The sequence below is a fragment of the Stegostoma tigrinum genome, chromosome 1, assembly GCF_030684315.1.
Source record: "Stegostoma tigrinum isolate sSteTig4 chromosome 1, sSteTig4.hap1, whole genome shotgun sequence".
Classification (NCBI taxonomy): Eukaryota; Metazoa; Chordata; class Chondrichthyes; order Orectolobiformes; family Stegostomatidae; genus Stegostoma; species Stegostoma tigrinum.
Genome location: NC_081354.1, coordinates 182,992,526 through 183,016,907, shown reverse-complemented (window position 1 = coordinate 183,016,907; position 24,382 = coordinate 182,992,526). Strand labels below are relative to the sequence as shown.

At 42.6% G+C, this 24,382-nt stretch overlaps 1 protein-coding gene across 1 annotated transcript in view; it reads right to left on the bottom strand.

Moving 5' to 3' along the window:
- npm1b (nucleophosmin 1b) overlaps positions 1 to 24,382 on the bottom strand; it is a 105,031-nt gene that overhangs the window by 5,274 nt on the left and 75,375 nt on the right. The window contains exon 8 of the mRNA XM_048546555.1: positions 402 to 512. Within this exon, the coding sequence (XP_048402512.1) occupies positions 402 to 512 (111 nt within the window). The remainder of the gene's footprint in view (positions 1 to 401; positions 513 to 24,382) is intronic.

The following is a 24,382-nucleotide window of genomic DNA, read 5'->3' as shown; positions in this document are numbered from 1 at the left end:
GAAAAGTCAAGTGAAAAGTGAGTTTGGTGGTGGCGTTGGCAGGTGTGCAGTGCTGGAAAAGGATGTGTTTTTTTTTTAAATAGGTTTTTAAAGAATGCCCGAAGACAGGAGAACACAGGTCTCTGACGGTAACGGTGACTGTGCCACACATAGCAATGAAAAGAAACACAAATCTTGCTATCCAACATGAATGTTGTACAAAACCTGAAAATATTAAAAACCGAGCAGCTCAGGCAGCACTTGGAGAGAAAGTGAGTTTGTTTCAGGTCTCGCCAGCATTTACCGTTTGCATTTCAGAATTCTAACACCTGCAGTACTTTGCCCCTGAATGAATTTTAACAGATTTCTTCAAAACAAAATGAATTAAGCCATGAACACCTCTGAATAAAAGAAGTGGTTACCTTCTCAACCATGTCCTTCAGTTTGTCTTTTATTTCATCAACAGTGGGTGAAATCTTGGCAGGTTTCACTTGTTTTGATTTGTCTTCCTGCTTTAGGTTTGTATCTGGAGTCTATCAAAGGTAGAGACATACAGCATTGGTTTACTTCATATCATAATAAACAAGCAACCGAACTGATGGTCACGCAGCTTTTCAAACTCTGAACTTGGCTCCTACTAAGAATCTGGCTATAAAAAGATATATAAGAAGGAATATATCACACAGCAAGAATCAAATTTGCAACCTGCCATAATAAAGTTATAGATCACAACTGAGCAATCTTAAATCTCCACAAAAGCAGCAATAATTAGGCTCCAGTGGTCCTCAGAACATACCTCCTTAAAGCTCTCCTACACCTTTGTGGCCTCAAAAGATAGACCTGGCTAGAGAAAGTTTTCTCCAAAGTAACCTCCTTACGTTTCACAGAAATGCGTTGCACAGAAGGAGACCATTCAAGACAGCATGAATGAACATAGGAAATAAGAGAATGGGTTCCAGGGATGAGGGACTGCCTCAGATGGTTCTGTTTTTCCCCTTCGGGGTGGAGCCAGAAGAATTTCAGAATCCCTACAGTGAGAAACAGGCCCTTCAACCCAACAAGTCCACACTGACCCAAGGAGCATCCCACAAACCCATTCCCCCTATAACCCACCTAAGCTACACATCCCTGAACACTACAGGCAATTCTGCTTGGCCAATCCACCCAACATACACATCTTTGGATTGTGGGAGGAAACCAGAGTACCTGGAGGAAACTCACGCAGACAAGGGAGAACGTGCAAACTCCACACGGACAGTTGTCAGAGGGTGGAATTGAACCCGGGTCCCTGGTGCTGAGAGTGCTAGCCACTGAGCCACCATGTTGTCTAAATGCTGCCCCAATGAAGAGCCTTCTTTAGTTATTGAAAAATTAAGCAAACGACACAGGGATTGAAAATGTAAGAATCATACTAAAGTACTTTTCGAGGCTTCATCAGTGAAAACAATGCCAACTAGAAAGTGAGCCTCAGAAACAAACAGGTTCAATTTCTCTATCCCTTATAAGATCAGAAAAAATGTGTTAGATTTGGCGACAAGGCTTTTGAAGCTGAAGAGAGGGGAGAGGAGGAAGGCAGACCACCTTTCTTCCTTAAGGTTCTTGAGTGTGTTTTGCTACTAATTTAAATTTTCCAAATCCTGAAAGGAGCTCATCTTACTCACGCTTCACTGACTGTCATCAATTCTACGATTTGACCTCTCTCGGACAGCCACCTCAGATGATGAAGCCAACTAGTTCACAAACACAATGTCAATATTTGATTCTTAAATGAGCTTTTGACTCAGTATTGATGTCATCACTATGGCAGTCTATTTAGACATACCAACTAGTGAAAGCAAATTACCACTCTTTGCCCTGTAAAAATGATTAAAAATTTTGAAAACTTCAGTAAGATCAACTTTTAATCTTGTTGCTCCATACAGGGTCAGTCCAATTTCTCAAATCTCTGCTCCGAGGAAGGGTCACAGGACCCGAAAGGTTAACTCAGTTTTTTTCCTTCGCCAATGCTGCCAGACCTGCTGAGGTTTCTCAGCAAATTTGTTTTTGTTCTCTAATAGAACATAGAACATAGAACAGTACAGCACAGAACAGGCCCTTCAGCCCACAATGTTGTGCCGACCATTGATCCTCATGTATGCACCCTCAAATTTCTGTGACCATATACATGTCCAGCAGTCTCTTAAATAACCCCAATGACCTTGCTTCCACAACTGCTGCTGGCAACGCATTCCATGCTCTCACAACTCTCTGCGTAAAGAACATGCCTCTGACATCCCCTCGATACTTTCCACCAACCAGCTTAAAACTATGACCCCTCGTGCTAGCCATTTCTGCCCTGGGAAATAGTCTCTGGCTATCAACTCTATCTATGCCTCTCATTATCTTGTATACCTCAATTAGGTCCCCTCTCCTCCTCCTTTTCTCCAATGAAAAGAGACCGAGCTCAGTCAACCTCTCTTCATAAGATAAGCCCTCCAGTCCAGGCAGCATCCTGGTAAACCTCCTCTGAACCCTCTCCAAAGCATCCACATCTTTCCTATAATAGGGCGCCCAGAACTGGACGCAGTATTCCAAGTGCAGTCTAACCAAAGTTTTATAGAGCTGCAACAAGATCTCACGACTCTTAAACTCAATCCCCCTGTTAGTGAAAGCCAAAACACCATATGCTTTCTTAACAACCCTGTCCACTTGGGTGGCCATTTTAAGGGATCTATGTATCTGCACACCAAGATCCCTCTGTTCCTCCACGCTGCCAAGAATCCTATCCTTAATCCTGTACTCAGCTTTCAAATTCGACCTTCCAAAATGCATCACCTCGCATTTATCCAGGTTGAACTCCATCTGCCACCTCTCAGCCCATCTCTGCATCCTGTCAATGTCCCGCTGCAGCCTACAACAGCCCTCTACACTGTCAACGACACCTCCGACCTTTGTGTCGTCTGCAAACTTGCTGACCCATCTTTCAATTCCCTCGTCCAAGTCATTAATAAAAATTACAAACAGTAGAGGCCCAAGGACAGAGCCCTGTGGAACTCCACTCACCACTGACTTCCAGGCAGAATATTTTCCTTCTACTGCCACTCGCTGTCTTCTGTTGGCCAGCCAATTCTGTATCCAAGCAGCTAAGTTCCCCTGTATCCCATTCCTCCTGACCTTCTGAATGAGCCTACCTTGGGGAACCTTATCAAATGCCTTACTGAAGTCCATATACACCACATCCACAGCTCGACCCTCATCAACCTTTCTAGTCACATCCTCAAAAAACTCGATAAGGTTTGTAAGGCATGACCTACCCCTCACAAAGCCGTGTATCTTTCCTTGTATCTAAAATCCCTCATTCCTGGTATCATTCTAGTGAATCTCCTTTGTATTTGCTCTCGTGCTTTAACGTCCTTCTTTAAATAAAGTGCCCAGACCTGTAATATTGCTTGGCTTTACCCCCCTTTTAAGCTCATTTGCTACTGAAACCTTCATCCATACCAGTGTTACCTTCAGACTCTATTCCGGTACACACCTGGACAGTCTTTCACATTCTATCCTCCGTGAACTCCAAGCCTTCAAAAACTATGTTGCCCTTGCCATAGTTCACAACAAATCCTGCTTCTCTAACACCCCAGCGCTTATTAATCCACACTGGTTCTACCACACAACATTCTCATTTTTGTTTCCACAATGCTCCGTGGCCTTGTATTTACCTCTCACCATAATGTGCTACACAAGCCTCCACGATATGTGTTTCTCTAACTCTACCCCTTAGGCACTCCCAATTATAACTACTCCACCACTGGTGGTTGTGCCCTCAGCTGCCCGGGTCACAAGCTCAGGAATTCCTTTCCAGCAACTGTCTGCTTCATTCCCTTACTTTCCTCCTTTGAGGAATTTAAAGTCATAAAGTCATAGAGTTGCACAGCATGGAAACAGACTCTTCAGTCCAACCAGTCTAGACCATCCAGATACTCTAAATTAATCTAGTCCCATTTGCCAGCATTTTCCCCATACCCCTCTATTATTCATGGACACATCCAGATGTTTAAGTGTTGTAACTGTACCAACCCCCACCACTTCTTCTGGCAGCTCATTCCATACACCCACTGCCGTCTGCATGAAAAAGTTGCCCCCATTGCTCCCTTTTAAATCTTTCCCCTCTCAACTTAAACCTATGCCCTCCAGCTTTGGACTCCCTTACCCTGGGAAAAAAGACTGACTATTCACCCTTACGTGCCCCTCATGATTTTATAAACTTCTGTAGGGTCACCCCTCTCTTAAAAATACCTTTTTAATATCATCATATGTGGTGCAGTGTCATAATGTCTTGGGACACTTTCATTATGCTACAGGCACTACATAAGTTGCTGTTGCAAACAGTCACCAAACCACAGCATGAAATTGTATTTGAGATATGCTGATCTTGCTTGGTAAGTTCCAGACTGATGTAAACTGGAGGGTGCAATTAGAAGTGGATTTTCTTTAACATTATTTGCGCTTAGTTTTATCCATTCTACATGCAATCTTCTTCCACTTCCTACCTAGGACAATAAAGTGCAAGTTCTCCCTCTCAGTGTTCCTCAGAGTTGAAATAATCAAGAGCCAAAAGTTTGTCTTATTCAATAGTTTTTCAGCATCTCAAGTCTGGTCCATTATTATACCCCACCTGCTACAATCTATACCATTTGAAAGCTCAACCTTATTATCAGTAAACTGACATTACTCTTTTCAACTTTCGTGTTGCCCTACACAACTGCCCCTTGTGCCTCACACGAATGTTTCTCAATAATAATAATTTATTGAAAGGTGGCCATTAATTCTCAAGTTGAGAAGCTTGTCTGCAATTCATTGTGGCCTGCGTTATACCTGACCCAACAAAAACTCTAGACACTAGATGCCAGGAGACAAAAGGCATTCCATTCCCTAATATGGTCATCACTCACCTGAATGAGTAAATTAATGATGCTTTCCCTTTTGAAAAATAAAGAAAAGTAATGAAGAGCCTTGAGAATTAACAACAAAACAAAAATTCCAATTGTAAACGAATGCATCACATCAATGTCTTCTTACATCAGTCAGATCAAAGGCAATGTTATTATAGGATACAGAAACCACATTCAAATCCCTTGGAAGCTGGCTTACGGCCAGCACAGTAGATTTTGATTCTTCAAAGGACTGCGACATGAACCACTACGTGACCAGCAGGAATAGCTTATTTCAAAAACAATATGCCTTTTCCACCAGGGTTCAAGCTCCTTGCAAAGTTTCCTGCCTGTTTCTCTTCAGAATTCCTTCACATATCACATGACATTTGGAAGGCATTTCTGTTGAAAATCCATGGGTCACAACCGCAGGAATCCTAGCTGTAATAGCTGCAATGCAACGACTGTCCAGTGCCACATGTGAGCAGTAAAAAGGACGATAGAATATAGGCAGGAAAAGGATTTGCACGGGGTATAGCAGGCTCCGATTAGCCCTAAAATGCAGGCAAGTTTGGTGCCAAGTGTCAATTAAACTGACAGGAGTGGTTATCAATTGCTTCCTCACCCAGCATCTCTTGCCACTTGCTGTAAGTGGACTGATCCAGCATTATTTTCAAAGCTCTTTCATTTTATCTTAAAGTTTCAACCTGGCTGCTCCATTTGGATCGAGGACCCACTTTTGCACTTCTGAGGTTTTTAAATTGGAGTTGTAAGGGTTAGGCCAAGTTCTCAGGCTGTGGGAAGTATGAAGATCCAGCTCTTTCTGAAAGCAGCTTTAAAAGGAGTGGATGGAAATTAAGCCAAGACCAGTGGGCCTAAACCCTTTGAGCCTCCTCTAACATTGCTCCAATATTGTCTGGCTGAGTGGGACCACTCTCATGTGGTTCCATTCTTAACAAAACGCAGCCAGTGAGTCGTTTGCAGTGGCTGCTCCCCCTCTAGCATCTCTTATTTGGCCCCTGGCATTTTCTTTAACCCAAACCATTCAAGATGATCCCTGCTCAAGTTACAGCTAGTCTGACCAATCTGCGAAAGAAAAGTAACTCAACTTAGCAAAGGTTACAGGTTGAAAATACTTACATAATACTAACTCAGTACTAAAACTCATCTTAGTCTCATGAGCTCATAGCTGTGCTGCTAAGTCATCAAAAACAATGCCCAAGTTATGACAGCTTCACATCACCAGGGACCAAGGTTCGATTCCACCCTCAGGCGACTGTCTGTGTGGAATCTGCACATTCTCCCAGTGTCTGAGGGCTTCCTCCGGCTGCTCCGGTTTCCTCCCACTGTCCAAAAATGCGAAGGATAAAACAGATAAAATAGAACAGTTCCAAGGAAGGGCCACCAGTCCTGAAACATTAACTCTGTTTTTTACCTTCACAGATGCTGCCAGACCTGCGGGGCTTTTCCGGCAACTTTGTTTTTGTTCCTAATTTACAGCATACACAATTCTAACAGTTTTTATTAAGATAAATGATTAAATGGCCAGAATTTTGTTTAAACTCACTCATGACATTGGTGTCACTGGTAAGACCAACATTTGTAATCCATGTCTAATTGCCTTTGAGAAAGTGGTGGTCAGCTGCCTCAAATACAATGAGAGAGCTTGCTAGACCATTTCAGAATATGAATAGTCAATGGCAAAACTGTGACAGGCTGCACAGCTCCCTCCTTGAAGGATATTAATAAAGCAAGATTGGCTTTTATGATGATCCAGTCACTACATTCTTACCATAACTGATTGAGCTTTTCAACTCCGGAGGCATTTCATAAATTAAATTAAAATTAAGTTAAAATTTCTTGTTATGTATTGGGATTTTAATTTGAACCCACAGATTGCAAGTTTAGACCCCATGAACTACGGATTCACTAATGCATCTTAGTAATGAGACACGTTATTCTCAATCGTAATGATTCCCATTTTCATTCTCAGAAAAAAAGTGTCAAAACACTGTGCTGTGGCACCTTCGGAAAATAATTCACCGATGTTCAATATTTGGCCTTACCTCAGTGCTATATATTAGGGGGTTCCAAGAAATAATTGGGAAGGAGGGGGAAGAATCACTCACACGTCCTTTAAATGGATTTGCCTATTTTGTCCTGATTGAAAGGCAAAAATCATCCCAAATCCATTAGCTAACCTATAGGGCTTCTTTTTGTTTTTCATAACATCCAATTTGACAGTGAAAACCTTATCCTTCTTGAGGTAACTGCAGTATTCGACATGGTTGACCACACCAGCCTCCTGGAACATCTCTCCAGTGTTTGCCAGTTAGGCAGGACTACTCTCACTGGGTTCCATTCTTAACTAATTGCAACCAGAGAATTACTTGTAATGGCTTCAGAGAGAGTAGGAACTGCAGATGCTGGAGAATTATGAGATAACAAGGCGTAGAGCTGGATGAACACAGTCAAGCAGTGTCATAGGAGCAGGAAAGCTGATGTTTCAGGCCTAGGCCCTTCTTCAGGAAAACTTCTTTTCTGAAGGAGGGTCTTGGCCCAAAACATCAGCTTTCCTGCTCCTATGACGCTGCTTGGCCTGCTGCGTTCATCCAGCTCTACAACTTATGATGGCTTCTTGCCTGTTCCCAAACATCACCTCTTCCTCCACAACTCATCTCAACTCCTTCCATCCATTTTCTCACCTACAAGCTGCCTCTTGCCGACATCATCTGAAGGCACAGTGTCAGCTTTTCAATTCAGGTTGACACCACCAAGCTCTCTCTCGCCACTATGTCTCTTGATTCATCAAATATTACTAAATCGTAATAGTACATAGTTGTCATCCAGCGGTGGATAACACTAATTTCCTCCAACTAAATACTGGGAGGACTGAATACTGTTTGCAGTCCCTACCTCCAAACTCTCTTGCTTAGTAACAATCTGGAAGCATTGGAAAAGGTGCAGAGGAGATGTACCAGGATGTTGCCTGGTCTGGAGAGCAGGCTCTATGAAGAAAGGCTGAGGGACTTGGGTCTGTTCTCATTGGAGAGAAGGAGACTAAGAGGGAATTTAATAGAGACATACAAGATGATCAGAGGATTAGATAGGGTGGACTGTGAGAGTCTTTTTCCCAAGGATGATGACTTCAGCTTGTACAAGGGGGCATAGCTACAATTTGAGGGGTGACAGATTTAAGAGAGATGTCAGAGGCAGGTTCTTTACTCAGACTGGTAAGGGCGTGGAACACCCTGCCTGCCAATGTAGTCAACTCAGCCACATTAGAGGTATTTAAACAGTCCTTGGATAAGCATATGGATGATGATGGGATTGTGCAGGGGGAGGGACTTAGATTAGTTCACAGGTTGGCGCAACATCGAGGGCCGAAGGGCCTGTTGTGCGCTGTACTGTTCTATGTTCTTTGAGATCAAGTTCTGAAGAAGGGTCTAGGCCCGAAATGTTAGCTTTCCTGCTCCTCTGATGCTGCTTGGCCTGCTGTGTTCATTCAGTTCTACACCTTGTTATCTAAGAGCAAGTCAGTTTGTTTTGCAAATTTGCTGTCACACTGACCCACAAATGATCTTCCCATCTTACACTCATGTCATTTTTAAGATTGCATCATTTCTTGACCTTGCCTGTCTCAGCTCATCTGCTGCAGGAGCCCTCATTCATACCCTCTCACTAGCGAGTTTTGAGAAGATTTGTAGCTCAGGTTGAGTTTCTGGATGTGAGTTTGCTCGCTGAGCTGGAAGGTTAGTTTTCAGACGTTTCGTCACCATTCGAGGTAACATCATCAATGAGCCTCCGATGAAGCGCTGGTGTTATGTCCCGCTTTCTATTTATCTGTTTAGGTTTCCTTGGGTTGGTGATGTCATTTCCTGTTCTTTTTCTCAGAGGATGGTAGATTGGCTCCAAATCAATGTGTTTGTTGATGGAGTTCCGGTTGGAATGCCATGCTTCTAGGAATTCTCGTGCGTGTCTCTGTTTGGCTTGTCCTAGGATGGATGTGTTGTCCCAATCAAAGTGTCCATCTTAGGACAAGCCAAACAGAGACACGCACGAGAATTCCTAGAAGCATGGTATTCCAACCGGAACTCCATCAACAAACACATTGGCTCCAAATCAATCTACCATCCTCTGAGAAAAAGAACAGGAAATGACATCACCAACACAAGGAAACCGAAACAGAAAAATAGAAAGCGGAACATAACACCAGCGCTTCATCGGAGGCTCATTGATGATGTTACCTAGAATGGTGACGAAACGTCTGAAAACTAACCTTCCAGCTCAGCGAGCAAACTCACACCCAGATACCCTCTCACACTCACACACTCTCTCTCTCTCTCTCTCTCACACACACACATGTGAATCTATGGGGAGAATGTATATTCGCAAAACAACTATTTTGTTCAAAAAGCACACAACTTATAGATAGTCAGTCAATGTGGTGTTTTATAATTCCCTACTTTAAAAGTAAAGCCAGTCTGACTCCAAACCAAAACACAAACAGGTTCAAACAAGGCCTCAAACCTAACATGCATTGTCTGATCTAAAATGTCACATCCTCTTTACGATGATAAAACCTTTAGTTCTCTCAGGACAGTGAACTGTAAGGAATTCAGGTATTTGCATATACATATTAATCAAGTAAAGCCTTCTAAGTGATTGAATATTTGTGCACAGAGCCTAAAGAGATAGAAGAGGTCCGTAATGAATACTTTTCTTCAGGATTCCAACTGAGAGGGACCTACTTGTAGAGGAGGACGTTGTGAAACAGGCTGGTAGGCTAGAGGAGGTCGATGTTAGTAAAGATGATGTGCTCGGAATTCTGAGAAAGTTGAAAATAGATTAGTCCCCTGGGCCTGGTGGGACTAATCCAATGATTCTATGGGAAGTGAGGGCAGAGATCGCAGGGTTCGGTGATGATCTTATCATCCTCACTGTCCATGAACATAGTGCCAGAAGATTGGAAAGAGGCAACCGTCATTCCCTTGTCCAAAAAAGGGAACAAGGATAACCCTGGAAATTACAGGCCAAATTAGTCTTACATCAGTGGTGGGAAAATTAGTGGCAAGGGCTCTAAGGGATAGGATTTTATGATCACTTGGAAAGGCAGAGCTTGATTTGTGATAGTCAGCATGGATTTGTGAGGGGTAGATCATGCCTCACAAACCTTAATGAATTCTTCAAAGAGGTGACCAAACACTTGGACGAAGGTAGAGCAGCGGATATGGTATACATGGATTTCAGTAAGGCATTTGATAAGGTTCCACATGGTAGGCTCATGCAGAAGGAGGCATGGGATAGGGGGAAATGTGGCAGATTGGATTCAGAATTGACTGACCCTTAGAAGACAAAGGGTGGTAGTGGACGGAAAATATTCTACATGGTGCTCAGTTAGGCTCTATGTTTGTTTATGTGGAAGTGTTAGAAAAGGGGTAGAGGAGATTTACCAGGATGTTGCCTGGAATGGAGGGAAGGTCTTAAGAGGAAAGGTTGAGAGCCCTAGGGCTTTTCTCTTTAGAATGACGAAGGATGAGAGGTGACTTGATAGAGGTGCACAAAATGGTCAGAGGTTATAGATAGAGTAGACAGCAAGAGACTTGTTCCTAGGGTGGAGATAGCTTTTACAAGGGGACATAGTTTTAAAGTGAAAGGAGGTAGATATAGGAGAGATGTCCGAGGTAAGTTCTTTACTCAGAGAGTGGTGGGGCGTGGAATGCATTGCCGGAGAGGGTAGTGGAGTCAGCCTCATTAGGGGCATTTAAGCGGCTATTAGATAGGCATATGGATGCTAGTATAAGGTAGCAGTGGAGGTTAGATAAACCTTAGGTTTCGGTAAAAGTTCGACAGAGCATCGTGGGCTGAAAGGCCTGTACTGTTCTATTTAACAGCGTCTCAGGTTTGCTTAATACATCCTGATCAGTGATGTGACCCTTTGACCTTTTACTTATAAAGTCTGTGCATAATGCTATCTCTCTCACTATTACCTGGAGGAGGAGCGAGGCTCCAAAAGCTTGCATTTTTGAATAAACCTGTTGGGCTATAACCTGGAATATATATTTCTATATATTTCTGAAGAAGGATCCAGACCTGATCCGTCAGCTTTCTTGCTCCTCTGATGCTACCTGCTGTGTTTTTCCAGCTCTACACCTTGTTATCTCAGACTCCAGCATCTGCAGTTCCTACTATCTTGGACTATAACCTGGTGTTGTGGTTTCTGACCTTATCCACCCCAGTACAACACCAGCACCTCCACATAACCTTGTTACCTTTGGATGTGATCATTCCAATGCATTACTGACTGGTGTCACGTTCTACTTTCTGTAAATTTCAGGTTATCCAAAACTCTGATATCTGTATTGCAACAAGTACATTTCTCTTGTCAACACCATTTGCTCACTGACCTATATTGGGATATTGGTAGGATGCAAAGCAGGGCAAAGAAGTGGCAGGTGGAATTCAACCAGGAAAAAAAAGTGTGACACGATTCATTTTGGAAGGTTGAATTTGAATGCAGAATACAGGGATAATGACAGGATTCTTGGTAGAGAGGAAGAAGAGGGATCTTGGGGTCCACATCCATCAATCCGTCAAAGTTGTCACCCAAGTGATAGGGTTGTTAAGGCATGGTTTTCATTGGCAGGGGAATTGAGTTTAAGAGCTGTGAGGTTATGCTGCAGCTCTATAAAACCCTGGTTAGACCACCCTTGGAATATTGTGTTCAGTTCTGCGTGCCTCATTATAGGAACAATGTGGAAACTTTAGAGAAGGTGCAGAGGAGATTTACCAGGATGCTGCAAGGACTGGAGGACAGATCTTATGAGGAAAGGTTCAGGGAGCTAGTGCTTTTCTCATTAGAGTGAAGAAGGATGAGAGGTAACTTGATAAAGGTGTACAAGGTGATGAGAGGCATAGATAGAGTGGATAGTCTTTCTCCCAGGGCGGAAATGACTATCATGAGGAGGCATAATTTTAATGTGGTTGGCAGAAGGTATAGGGGAGGTATCAGAAGTAGGTTCTGTACAGAGAGTACGGTGGGTGCACGGAATGCCCTGCCTGTGCAGTGGTGGAGTTAGATACCTTCCGGACATTTAAACTACTCTTGGATAGGTACACAGATGATAGTAAAATGTAGGGTATGCAGGGTAGTTTGATCTTAAAGTAGGGTAATAAGTCAGCACAACATCATGGGCTGAACAGCCAGTACTGTGCTGTACTTACTGTTCTATGTTCTATATAATCAGTATCTGGTCAAACAAAGCAGGTGGGTCTTTATGGTGATCCTGTCATCACATGCTCCCCATAAGTGATTCCATGACTTTTAATTCCAGATCAACTGAATTACAATTCAATTTGATTTTCAAATGCACATTCTTGTTTTCAACTGCTTCCAAGGCCTTAGAGCTCCATATCACTAATTTCCTCCAGTCCTGGCTCCTTCCCTGTCCACAATTTTAAGTGCACCACCATCAGTGACTAACATTTGATGTGTTTCTTTAAAGGTGCTCAGGTTGTTTGTCATCTGATTTAATGGAAAAGCAGTTTGTTTTATAATGCTCTGTGAAACTCCTTTAAACACTTCATTAAAGCAAAGACACTAAATAAATTGTTATAACTAGAACAGATGACATGGTTGATATGTACACACAGCCATCTGATGGAGTTTGATGTTTGCAAACTGTCTATGCTTTGCTAAGTTATATTTCTGAAAAAAAACCTTAGACGTTAGCTGTAAAAAGCTTTAGGGGAATCCTGCATTGGTGAAAACTGCCAGACTAATAAAAGTACAGCAGGGGTGGAGTAAACAAGGAAAAATGAAATTCGGGAAAAACATGTTCCATCTTTTTTGCTGTTTTTATCTTGGTGCAATGGCACACTCCAAGGTTGAGCAGCGGCAAATTTTGCACTGTAATATGGCCTATTATGTATTAGGATTGTGTGTTGGCTTTGGTCACAGTTTCTGAAACTCCACATACTATTACAATGGCTCTGAAAGGCAATCTTCCGCCCCCCCTGTAGCAAGACTAACCATGCAGTCACGCTCTGATTAGTACATAGTTATTAAGGTAAGAGACATCTGAACACTGTGGTTTGGGAACTAAAAGAAGCATTATTCCGCAATTTGTCTCGCATAATCATGCCAAACTTAATTACATGATGCTAAAGGCTGGAATTCATTTCATGTGGTAAAAGGCTAAATACTGTGATGTAAGCCCATGTAAGTAGTAATTCAATACAGTTGATTCTTGTTCAGCGAATAACCCCTGCTTGCCATGAAATATTTCACCTCTGCAAGAAACAAAATAGTTGACTTAACAGGGATTTAAAAACTCTAACACAAACCTGCGTGCGTTGTAAAAACATGACGTCTTCCTTGTTAATCTGCTCTAACTGCATAAAAATAGTTCTATAAATAAATAAAATGGTAAAGTGCCGAAGCCAGAAGAGAGCTGGTGTCAGATATAGCACCTAAATGGAAGTCAAAGTCCACAAATCCATAAGTTTTAATTAATTTCTTATATATGAGATGATTCAGTAACCTCTTGACCAGTGAATCTGTGGAATTGGCAATGAGATAAATTTGGCAGCAGTGGGACAACTGTACATGTAGAAAACCAAGTTGCACAGCTGAAATTGTGGCACATCTGCAGCCGCTGCAAGGTTTTGTTTTTGTGCTCTGTTCATCCATCAGAAACCAATTCCTAGGCTGGGCTGGAGTTCATACACACCAGCAATGACCGTGCTGCAAAAGGGAGCAGTGAGGGTTGTCAATAGGTCGAAATTCCCAAGGTCAGATCCAGAAAGGTAGAAAAAAAAGCAAGCATTGCAAATTGAAAAGAAGTTCTGCTCCAACAGAATGACTCAGCACGACAATGGGATTTTACTGCATGGTCCTTAGTTTTTGAATTTGTTAATACATGGCTCAGACTTGGCTTCAGTATTCTCAGTTGCTGTTACATAAAATACGTAAAGATGAGAATTCCTACTTGTGCCTCACAAGCAAGGGATTACTTTACTGGACTTCCCAGGTAAGCATGCTGCACTAATTCCTAAGAGCTGCCAGACTATCATTCACTTACATTGTTTATAGGATACCTCATCTGGTGAGACTCCCAATATATACTCCCTGATGGATGCAACGTCCAACTGTAGGACATTAAGGATGTCATTCAGTAATAGACAACTTGGAATGAGCAAGAAACATGTCTATGTAATCCACACTCCAAGAGAAAAATATTTCTTTCTTTAAAAAAAATCAGAAGGCATAAATATTGAAAGAATAGTCAAAAACAAATTCTGGATTAATCATTGTGATAACCGAAGGGAAAGTTATTACCACTATGAGGATTCCCAATATTTCTAATTTATTAAGCCAGCAAAGATTTGGCCTATCTAATCCTCAGTATCTTCAAACTCCAGTCCTCTTGTAGTCTGGGATCATTTTGTTTTTAAAATCCAGTTCAGTATCCCCCCTCTCCCAGAGTCAGAAGATTGTGGGTTTAGGCTCCAATCTAACAAACAGGCAATAATCCCTAATTCAAGTTGCAGTGTAAATGAAATGAAATGAAAAAAGGAGTTTGACTGAAGCTGTAGCGACACAGAAAGGTGATCATCTACAATGAGAGGGTTCATCCCATTGCCATTTGTGGGCATTTGGTTTTCAGCATGGGGCTACGACAAAATGCAAATCCAAGGCCATGTAGTGAACTGCAGATGATGCTGAGACACAATTAATATTTAATGCTTTAAATGAAATAGCCTGGCACACAGACCTTTCATTTTGAAAGAGTGGACTTGGGTCTGCTTCTGGGAAGCCACATTTGTCAAAACAGATTCGATTAGTCACGTAGCTTCACATTATCCTTAATGGATGATGTAACACCAGGCACCTCAGTTAGGTGTCAAGGCAAGATTGAGAGATTTTGTTGATCTCCACTTGCTAATGCTATGTATTAAGAATTAGTTCCACCAATGTTTATGAATCAGTTTGTGATGTGGTCTGTTCATATCCTCATTAAACGTGCTCTAATTTACTTGTTTGAACATAGAGCACTGACCAAGGAGCTCTTATTGTTAGCAATTATGTGCTGGGAGATCACTTCTTGCACCCAATATACTTTTGTTTCCATGTCAGCAAAGTGAAAATCCTGTGAAAGAAGTGACTGTCACAATACAAGACAGGGCACAGCTATGATGCTCTACATGGTGTCCCTTTAGAACATCATTTTAAGTTGAACAGCTTCCTAGTGACAAACATCAAGCCACACAAAGAAGTTCAAAAAAAGAAAAATAAATCCCACAATATAAACACTGTAAAAGTTATTGCAAAATTAACTGCAGCCAAAGACAAGAGGATCTATACTGTGCATCAATGCTCCTTGCTTGAATGTAGTCACATTGTGTGCATTGCAAGAATTATTCATAAAAATAATGCACCCCACTGTTGATGAGGAATCCAATTTTCAAATAAACTCCAAACTCATTGACTGCCTTTTGAATAAAGTGCAATTAAAGACTAACAATGACCACTTCATGCACACTGTGGACACACATTTGAAGTTGTATTACAGATCTTTTACGTTGTACATAAATATTAATTAGGAGCAGGACTAGACCACTCAATCGCTCAAGCCTACTTGGCCATCCAAGACGACCATGGCTGATTTGAATCCACATTCCCGTTAACCTTGGGTATCCTTTCAATCCCTTGCTTATTCAAGGACTCTGCTTCCACCACCTCTTGAGGAAGCTGTCAAAAGACTCATGACTTCCAGAGAGAAAAAAATCTCATTTTATTTTTAAACAGTGACTCCTTAGTTTGAGACTTTCCCACAATAGGAAACATTCTCTAAACATCCAATATGGGGAGGCGATGGCCTAGTGGTACTATCACCAGGCTGTGAATCCAGAGGCCCAGATAAAAATATGGGGACCCAGGTTAGAATCCTGGCATGCCAGATGGCAGAACTTGAATAAAAAACAAATCTGGAATTAAGTCTAATGACCATGAAACTGTTACTGGTGGAAAAACCCATCTGGTTCAAAATGTGCTCTAAGGAAGGAAACTGCCATCCTCACTAGAAAAAGTGTGGAGCTGGATGAACACAGCAGGCCAAGCAGCATCTTAGGAGCACAAAAGCTGACATTTCGGGCCTAGACCCCTCATTAGAAGGCCCAAAACGTCAGCTTGTGTGCTCCTAAGATGCTGCTTGGCTTGCTGTGTTCATCCAGCTCCACACTTTGTCTTGGACTCTCCAGCATCTGCAGTTCCCATTATCTCTGATGCCATCCTTACCTGGTCTGGCTGACAAAAGACTCCAGGCCCACAGATATGTGGTTGACTCAAACAATTAGGGTCAGGCAATAAATACTGCCCTAGCCAGCAACGCCCTTATCCCATGAGTGAATGAAGAAAATAACACCGGTCAAGAACTGCCATGACCTTGCGTTGCCGCTCAGGTTGATAGGGATGTTAAGGTGGTGTACGGTGTGTTAGGTTTTATTGGAAAAGGGATTGCGTTTTGGAGCCATGAGGTCATGTTGTAGCTGTACAAGACTCTGGTGTGGCCGTACTTGGAGTATTGCGTACAGTTCTGGTCACCGCATTATAAGGAGGATGTGGAAGCTTTGGAAAGGGTGCAGAGGAGATTTAAGAGGATGTTGACTGGTATGGAGTGAAGGTCTTATGAGGAAAGGCTGAGGGACTTGAGGCTGTTTTCGTTAGAGAAGAGGTGGTTAAGAGGTGACTTAACAGAGACATATAAGATGATCAGAGGATTAGATAGGATGGACAGTGACGGCCTTTTTCCTCGGATGGTGACGGCTGGCACCAGGGGACATAGGTTTAAATTGAGGAGTGATAGATATAGGACAGATGTCAGAGGTAGGTTCTTTATTCAGAGAGTAGTAAGGGTGTGGAATGCCCTGCCTGCAACAGTAGTAGACTTGCTAAGTTTAAGGGCATTTAAATGGTCATTGGATAAACATATGGATGATAATGGAATACTGTAGAGGTTAGATGGGCTTCAAATTGGTTTCACAGGGCGACGCAACATTGAGGGCCAAAGGACCTGTACTGCGTTGTGTTCTATGTGCTTCCACCAACTTAGTGGATACAAAATCTAGCTTGTCCAGCCTCTCAACTTGCCTAGTAAACCTGCCCCAAATGGCTTTCAATGCATTTACACCCTGCCTTAAATAAGGACACCAATGCTGCGCAGAATATTCCAGATATGGTCTCACCAAGGCTTTGTATAACTGAAGAATAACCTACTTTTGTACTCAAGTCCCGATTTCATATCAGTGCTCATAATTTCTTGCTGTATCTTGTCACAAGGTGAGGAAAGGGAATCTGCTCCCCTCTTTTTAAATGCCCTCTAGGCTGGTCCCAACAAATATTATTTCCTTTTAGCATGCAGATATCGCCTTTCAAATAGAACTTAGTTAACTATAGCAAAATGATTGGGAGGGAAGAGTGGTATAAGCAGAAATAAAAAGACAGATGGAGTTTAAAGCTCTTAAGAGTCCTTGAGTTGTGAAAGTGAAACCTGAGTTCCTGACTATTTAGCTGTTGTCTTGTTTCCTCAGCAGTGAAATTTATGGAATTCAGGACTTCTTGATGAGTGGTAATTTTCCCCAGGTGCGATAAGGCAGACCAAGCCTTCCAGGTCTTGTTAGAAATCCAACTTTTCTTCACTCTGTTAAGCAATCTACTGAAATATGGTTTGTTAGCATATTCCTGAACCCAGCTCTGTTTTATTAAAAGTTGCGTACTCTACAGTCAATTTCCATCTTCAAACAGGTGAACTTATCATTCGAATTTCTTGACACTGATTTAGTTGTCTGGTTTCACAGTATCTCAATGACAGGTTAATTTCAGTGGAGCAGGTTAATGCATTCTGTACAAATTCCATGCACTTGCTATAATCTGTGGTCAGGTGATTACCTAAGCCATTTTAGGTCAGTATTTGATCTTTTTAAAATCACTTGATTAATACCAGATGATAAATAGTCCATGTTTGCCATTATCATCATAACCTACATGCTAACCAGTTCTAACTCATGCATTAAGTCATCCAGATCCCTCTACATCTCAGAGCTCTGCTATCTCCTATCATTTAAATAACATATCTTTTTGTTCTTCCTGCCAAAGAGTTTCACATTGTTCCCATATTTCACTCCATTTGACAGATCCTTACCCACGCACTCAGCCTTTCTATATTCCATCGTTGTTTCATTACACCTTTTTATAACTTACTCTTTCACCTAGCTTTGCCATTAGCAAACATACCAACTATAGCTTCAGCCCCTTCACCATTTACATAAAATTTAAGAAAGTGAAGCTCCAATGATTGCAGAAGCACACTACTCACACATCATACCAGCCAGAAAATGACCCATTTGTGCCTTGTTTCTTGTTAGCCAGCTAATCCCTTCCCTAGAGGTAGTAGGAAATGCCAATGCTGGAGTCAGAAATAACTGTGTGGAGCTGGAGGAACACAGCAGGCCAGGCAGCCTCAGAGGAGCAGGAAAGCTGACATTTTGGGTCAACACTCTTCAGAAAAAAAAAATTACACACACCACGTAATCCCTTTCCCAGTCTGTTCATCATTTGCCATGTAAATAACTTTTTCTTGGCTTGCCTCTACCCTTTGATTGACTATATTGTTCCAAATTTTGTCCCTTGCCCACATTACTCAGGTTAAAACCTTCCCTAGTTATGCAGATCAGCGTGATGCAGGTGTAGACTGTAAAGGCCCCCCTTGTGAGAGTACCGGCAGCCAGTGTGCCATGAGCCAGAATTCACTTCCACCACAGCAGTCTTTGAGCCATGTGTTCATTTCCAAAATCTTATTTCCCTTATATATCAATGTGGACACAACTCAGGTAATAATACAGGGTTATTTTTTAAACCTTCGACAGTCTACTTAATTTGGGGCCTAACACCTCATACTGACTGTACGGAATCTCTTTCCACGTCCTCCCTATGCCTTTGATTCGACAGGTACTGGAGCCTCCCTCCAGCCCTAAGTAAATGTCCTGAGCCCTGGTACCTGCAGCCAACACAGCTCCTAAACTCTCCCAAATAAAACAAAAATGAGGAAAAGTCACTGGACTCAAAACACCAACTCTGATTTCTCTTCACAGATGTTGCCAGACCTGTTGAATTCTCCCTCTTTGCTGCAGAAAAGTGTCAATCCTTCTCACAATGCTACCCAGCACTTCCCTTTTCACTCTCAAGTAACGAGAAGCTATGTAATTACTGACCGAACCAAAACTACATTCCTCAATTTCAGCACTTCACATGCTATCCCTAAAAGCTGTCACTCACCAAGCAACTCATGACTTTCCTGCAATGTTACTATAGAACATAAAACATTACAGTGCAGTACAGGCCCTTCGGCCCTCGATGCGGCACTAACCTGTGAAACCAATCTGAAGCCCATCTAACCTACACTATTTTATATGACTAAGTCTCCCTCACTTCCTTCTTCGCCCTTATAATTTTATATTAAAAAAATTAGGGCTTCTCCTTACCACCATTACTGATTTAATTCCGCAATAAATTAGATCTTTACCCCAAATAATAAAATTTCGTATTGTTGCATTTCCTAATTTCCAGCATAGGCAGATGCCTTCCTTGGGCTCATCGAGGTGTTACTGACTGCCTGTCTCGGGATTTTCCTGTCCCCTCCAGGTGCTGCCAACCACCTGCCTTGGAAGTTCTCCATTCACTTGCTCCGTTAGCGGTTATGACTTCTAGTCTCATCATGCTCTGCTTACTTGATCCTCCTTTGGTAATGGCCGCTAAACTTCAACGGCCTACGAGTCCCTGAAATCCTAATGTAAAATTATGCAGTGTCGAGTTCCATGGTCACCTTGGGCATACCAAAGTCTTACTGGGTCCACAGTAAAAGCAGTGTTATCACTGTCACTTGATGGATGACACAGCAGCTCACTTATACCTTTCAGACCTTGTATGACTGAGGTGATGGGGCTGAGAATAAGTGAGCCTCTCTTTGCATTGATGGACCTTCCAGCTAGGAGGTGTGTTCACCAAAGCCGACCACCTGCAAAACCTGCCCCTGCCAGTTCACTATCATCCTTAATCAGGAATGAAACCTCAATGTGCTAACAGACCAGCCTTTACATTCTTCGTTAAGAGACAGAGGAAATAAATCATGTAAATTATGACTGCAGGTTTCTTTGAATCTGAGTAGTGTTCAGTCACTAATTGAATGCAACAGGCTAAGTATGACAATTGCAATCATACATACCCTAAACAGTGGTCAGACCTTTCAGAGTAGACAGCATCAAGAGTATTTATAACACAGAAGATGGACCTTCAGCCCATGTCTGCACCAGTCATCAAGCATTCACCTACGCTAATCCCATTTTCCAACACATGGCCTAAGGCCTTATATGCCATCACATTTCAAGTGCTCATCTAAATATGTCTTAAATGCCTAGTTGGTTCTTGTCTCTACCATTCTTTTAGGCACCGAGTTCCAGATGCCCCCACCCTCTGGGTGAAACACTATTTTGAATTCTCCTCTAAACTCCCTTCTCCTAAATCTAACCCCTGATCACTGACCCCTCTACAAAGGGGAAGTTTTTTTTTCTATGTCCATCTAAACTTTGTAGTTCTACAATCAGGTCTTCCCACAAACCAATTTTCCTGCTCCTCTGATGCTGCCTGGCCTGCTGTGTTCCTCCAGCTCCACACTGCTGTCCCCCATCAGTCTTCTTGCTTTATGGAAAACAACTGAAGTCTATCTCATCTCTTCAGGAGAGGAATCTGTGGGCACAAAGGAGTATTTTAGCGCTTTGAATATTTTTTTCTGCTTCAGTACTTGACAGGTATATCAGAAGCAGAATCAGGGTTCAAATTTGGTTTTTCCATGGACCTTTGAATAGGCTCAATGGTATTGACCATAAAATCATAGAAGCACTCCAGTTTGGAAGCAGGCTATTCGGCCTGGCTCTGAGGAGCATCCTGCCCAGACCCACTCCCAACCCTATCTCTGTACCCCTGCATTCCCCATGGTTAATCCACCTAGCCTGCACATCCCTGGGCACTATAGGTAAGTTAAAGTGGCTAATCCTCCGGGCCTGCACATCTTTGGACTGCCGAAAGAAACTAGGGCACCCAGAGGAAACCCGTACAGATGAGGATAATGCGCAAATTCCACCCAGACAATGACCCGGGGATGGGATCAAACTCGGGTCCCTGGCACTAACAGGTAGCAGTGCTAGCCACTGAGCTACCTTGCCACCCTGAACTGACTGATGTGGATGACAGAAAGGAGCCAAATACAGAACATTGAACATAGAAAAGTAGAGCACAGTACAGGCCCTTTGTCCCACGATGTTGTGCCGTGGATTAATCCTAATCCAAAATTAAAATAACCTAACCTACATTCCCCTCAATTCACTGCTGTCCATGTGCATGTCCAGCAGTCGCTTAAATGTCACTAATGACTCCGCTTCCACGACTACCACTGGTAAACTATTCCATGCACTCAACTCTCTGGGTGAAGAACCTCCCTCTGATGCCTCTTCTATACCTTCCTCCTAAAACCTTAAAACTATGACCCCTCCTGGCAGTCAATCCTGCCCTGGATTGACTGCCAGGAGGGTTCATAGTTTTAAGGTGTTAGGAGGAAGGTATAGAGGAGACATCAGAGGGAGGTTCTTCACCCAGAGTTGTGAGCAAAAGTCTCTGGCTATCGACTCTATCCATGCCTCTCATTATCTTGTACACCTCGATCAGTTCACTTCTCTTCCTCCTTCTCTCCAGTGAGTAAAGTCCGAGCTCAGTCAACCTCTCCTCGTAAAACAAGCCCTCCAGTCCAGGCAGCATCCTGGTAAACCTCCATTGCTCCCTCTCCAAAGCCTCCACATCCTTCCTATAATAGGGCGACCAGAACTGGACACAATATTCCAAGCGTGGTTTCACCAGGGTTTTGTAGAGCTGCAGCAAAACCTCGCGGCTCTTAAACTCGATCTCCCCGTTAATGAAAGCCAAAACACCATATGCTTTCTTAACAACCTTATCCATTTGGGTGGCAACTTTGAGGGAGCTATGCACTTGGATGCCAAGATCCCGCTGTTCCTCCACACTGCCGAGAATCCTGCCTTTAATCCTATATTCAGCATTTAAGTTCGACTTTCCAAAATGCATCAGTTCGCATTTATCCAGGTTGAACTCCATCTGCCACTTCGCAGCCCAGCTCTGCATACTGTCAATGTCTCGCTGAAGCCTGCAATACTTCAAATTTACACAGAATATCAATGCATAAAATATACAGGACAGATACAGATCATTCATTGCCTGGAGACTGCTCCAGTGTTTATATTCCACAAGTCTCAGCCAATTCAGTCACTATCTTTCTATTCCCTTACTCTCACGTAGCCACAATTACTTTTCGAAAGCGTCAAGCTATTTCCATATCTTCCTGTGGAAGCAACTTTCACATTCTAGCCGTTCACTAAGGAAATTTCTTCTCATTTATGTAGTTAGAATTTACAGTCCCTAGTTTGGATTCTCCCAGACAGGTAGAAATGTTCTCTATAGCACCAATCTGTCCAATCAAATCATTTCAAAAGACTGCTGTCAGGTGTTCACAAGGACTTTTCTAAGAACCCCAAACTGTTCTAGCTCTCCAGCTGTAGCAAATCTGGAGGGTTGAGAAGTGTTTAAGAATACAAAGGACAAAGAAAAGCATAAGGAAAGGAAAAACATAAATGCAATCTAGCAAAACAATAAGAAATAACAATGAAAGCTTCCACAAGAAATGTATGGTGAAGGTAAATGTGGATCCATTATAGGCTGACTCAGGAGAATTTATGAGGATCAAAAGAGATGGCAGAGAAACATTATTATTTTGTGATAACAAAGCATAAAGCTGGATGAACACAGCAGACCGAGCAGGAAAGCTAACGTTTCAGGTCTGGGCACTTCTTCAGAAACATCAGCTTTCCTGCTCCTCTGATGCTGCTTGGCATGCTGTGTTCATTCAGCTCTACACCTTGTCATCTCGGATCTCCAGCATTGGCAGTTCCCACTATCTCTGAATCCTTATTATTTTGTGTCTGTTTTAACTGATAAAGATACAAGCTGCCTCTCAGAACTAAAGATCCAAGTGACTAGGGAGAATCAGGTATTCAGGAAATGAGAATTAGTAAGAGGAATATACTGGAGAAATTAAAGGGCTGAAAGTTGATAAGTTTCTGGGACGTGAGAGTCTACATCCCAAAGTGTTGAAGGAAGTGTCTATTGAGATAAGTCTATGGATAGCGCCTATAGCAGCCCACGTTCAAATGTGACAAGATGCAGGCATATCCAGGCTTGGGCTGACAAGTGGCAAGTAACATTCGTGCCACACTAATGTCAGTCTTGAAACATGACCAATAACAGACAATCTAACCACTGGCCCTTAACATTAAATGGTGTTACCATCACTGAAAACACCACTATCAAATCCTTGGGGTTACTATTTACTATAAACTGAACTGGGCTTGCCACATAAACACAGCGGCTATAAGAACAGGTCTGAGGCTCCGGTAAGTAACTCACCTCCTGATTTCCCAAAGCCTGTCCATCATCTACAAGGCACAAGTCAAGACTGTCATGGAATGCACCATGCTTGGCTGGATAAATGCAGCTCAAACAACAAACTTTAACACCATCCAGAACAAAGCAGTTCGCTTGACTGGCACCACATCCACAAGCATCGACTCCTTCCACCACAGACGTTCAGTAGCAGCAGTACATACTGCCTACAAGATGCACTGCAGAAATTCAAAGATCCTCACACAGCATCTTCCAAGCCTACAACCACTTCCATCTAGAAGGACAAGGGCAGTAGTTATATGGAACACCACCATCTTCAAGATCCCCCTCCAAGCCACTCACTATCCTGACTTGGAAATATATCACTGTTCCTTCACTGTCACTGGTCAAAATCTTGGAATTCACTCCCAAACGACATTATGGGTCTACCCATAGCAGGTGAACTGCTGCAGTTCAAGAAGGTAGCTCACCGTCACCTTCTCAAGGACCATCACTCTCACCTCACTCTTTTGTCCATGTTTGAACCCAAGGTAATGAGGTCAGAAGCTGAGTGGCCCTGGTGGAACCCAAACTGAGCGTCACTGAGCAGGTGCTGCTTGATAGCACTGTTAATGACACCTTCCATTACTTTACTGACACCATACTCACTCCATTTTACCACCGGACACACAGGGGCAACAATATGTACCATCTTTAAGATGCACTTCAGAAATTCACTAAGGTTCCAAAATCACGATCACTACAGTCCACAAGGACAAAGGCAACAAATATATGGGAAGACCACCACATGCAAGTTCCGCTCCAAGCCACTTACCATCCAGACTTGGAACTACACTGCCATTTTTTTCCCAATGTCACTTAACCAAAAATTTGTAACTCTCTTAACAGCATTGTGGGTGTATCCACACCAAATGGA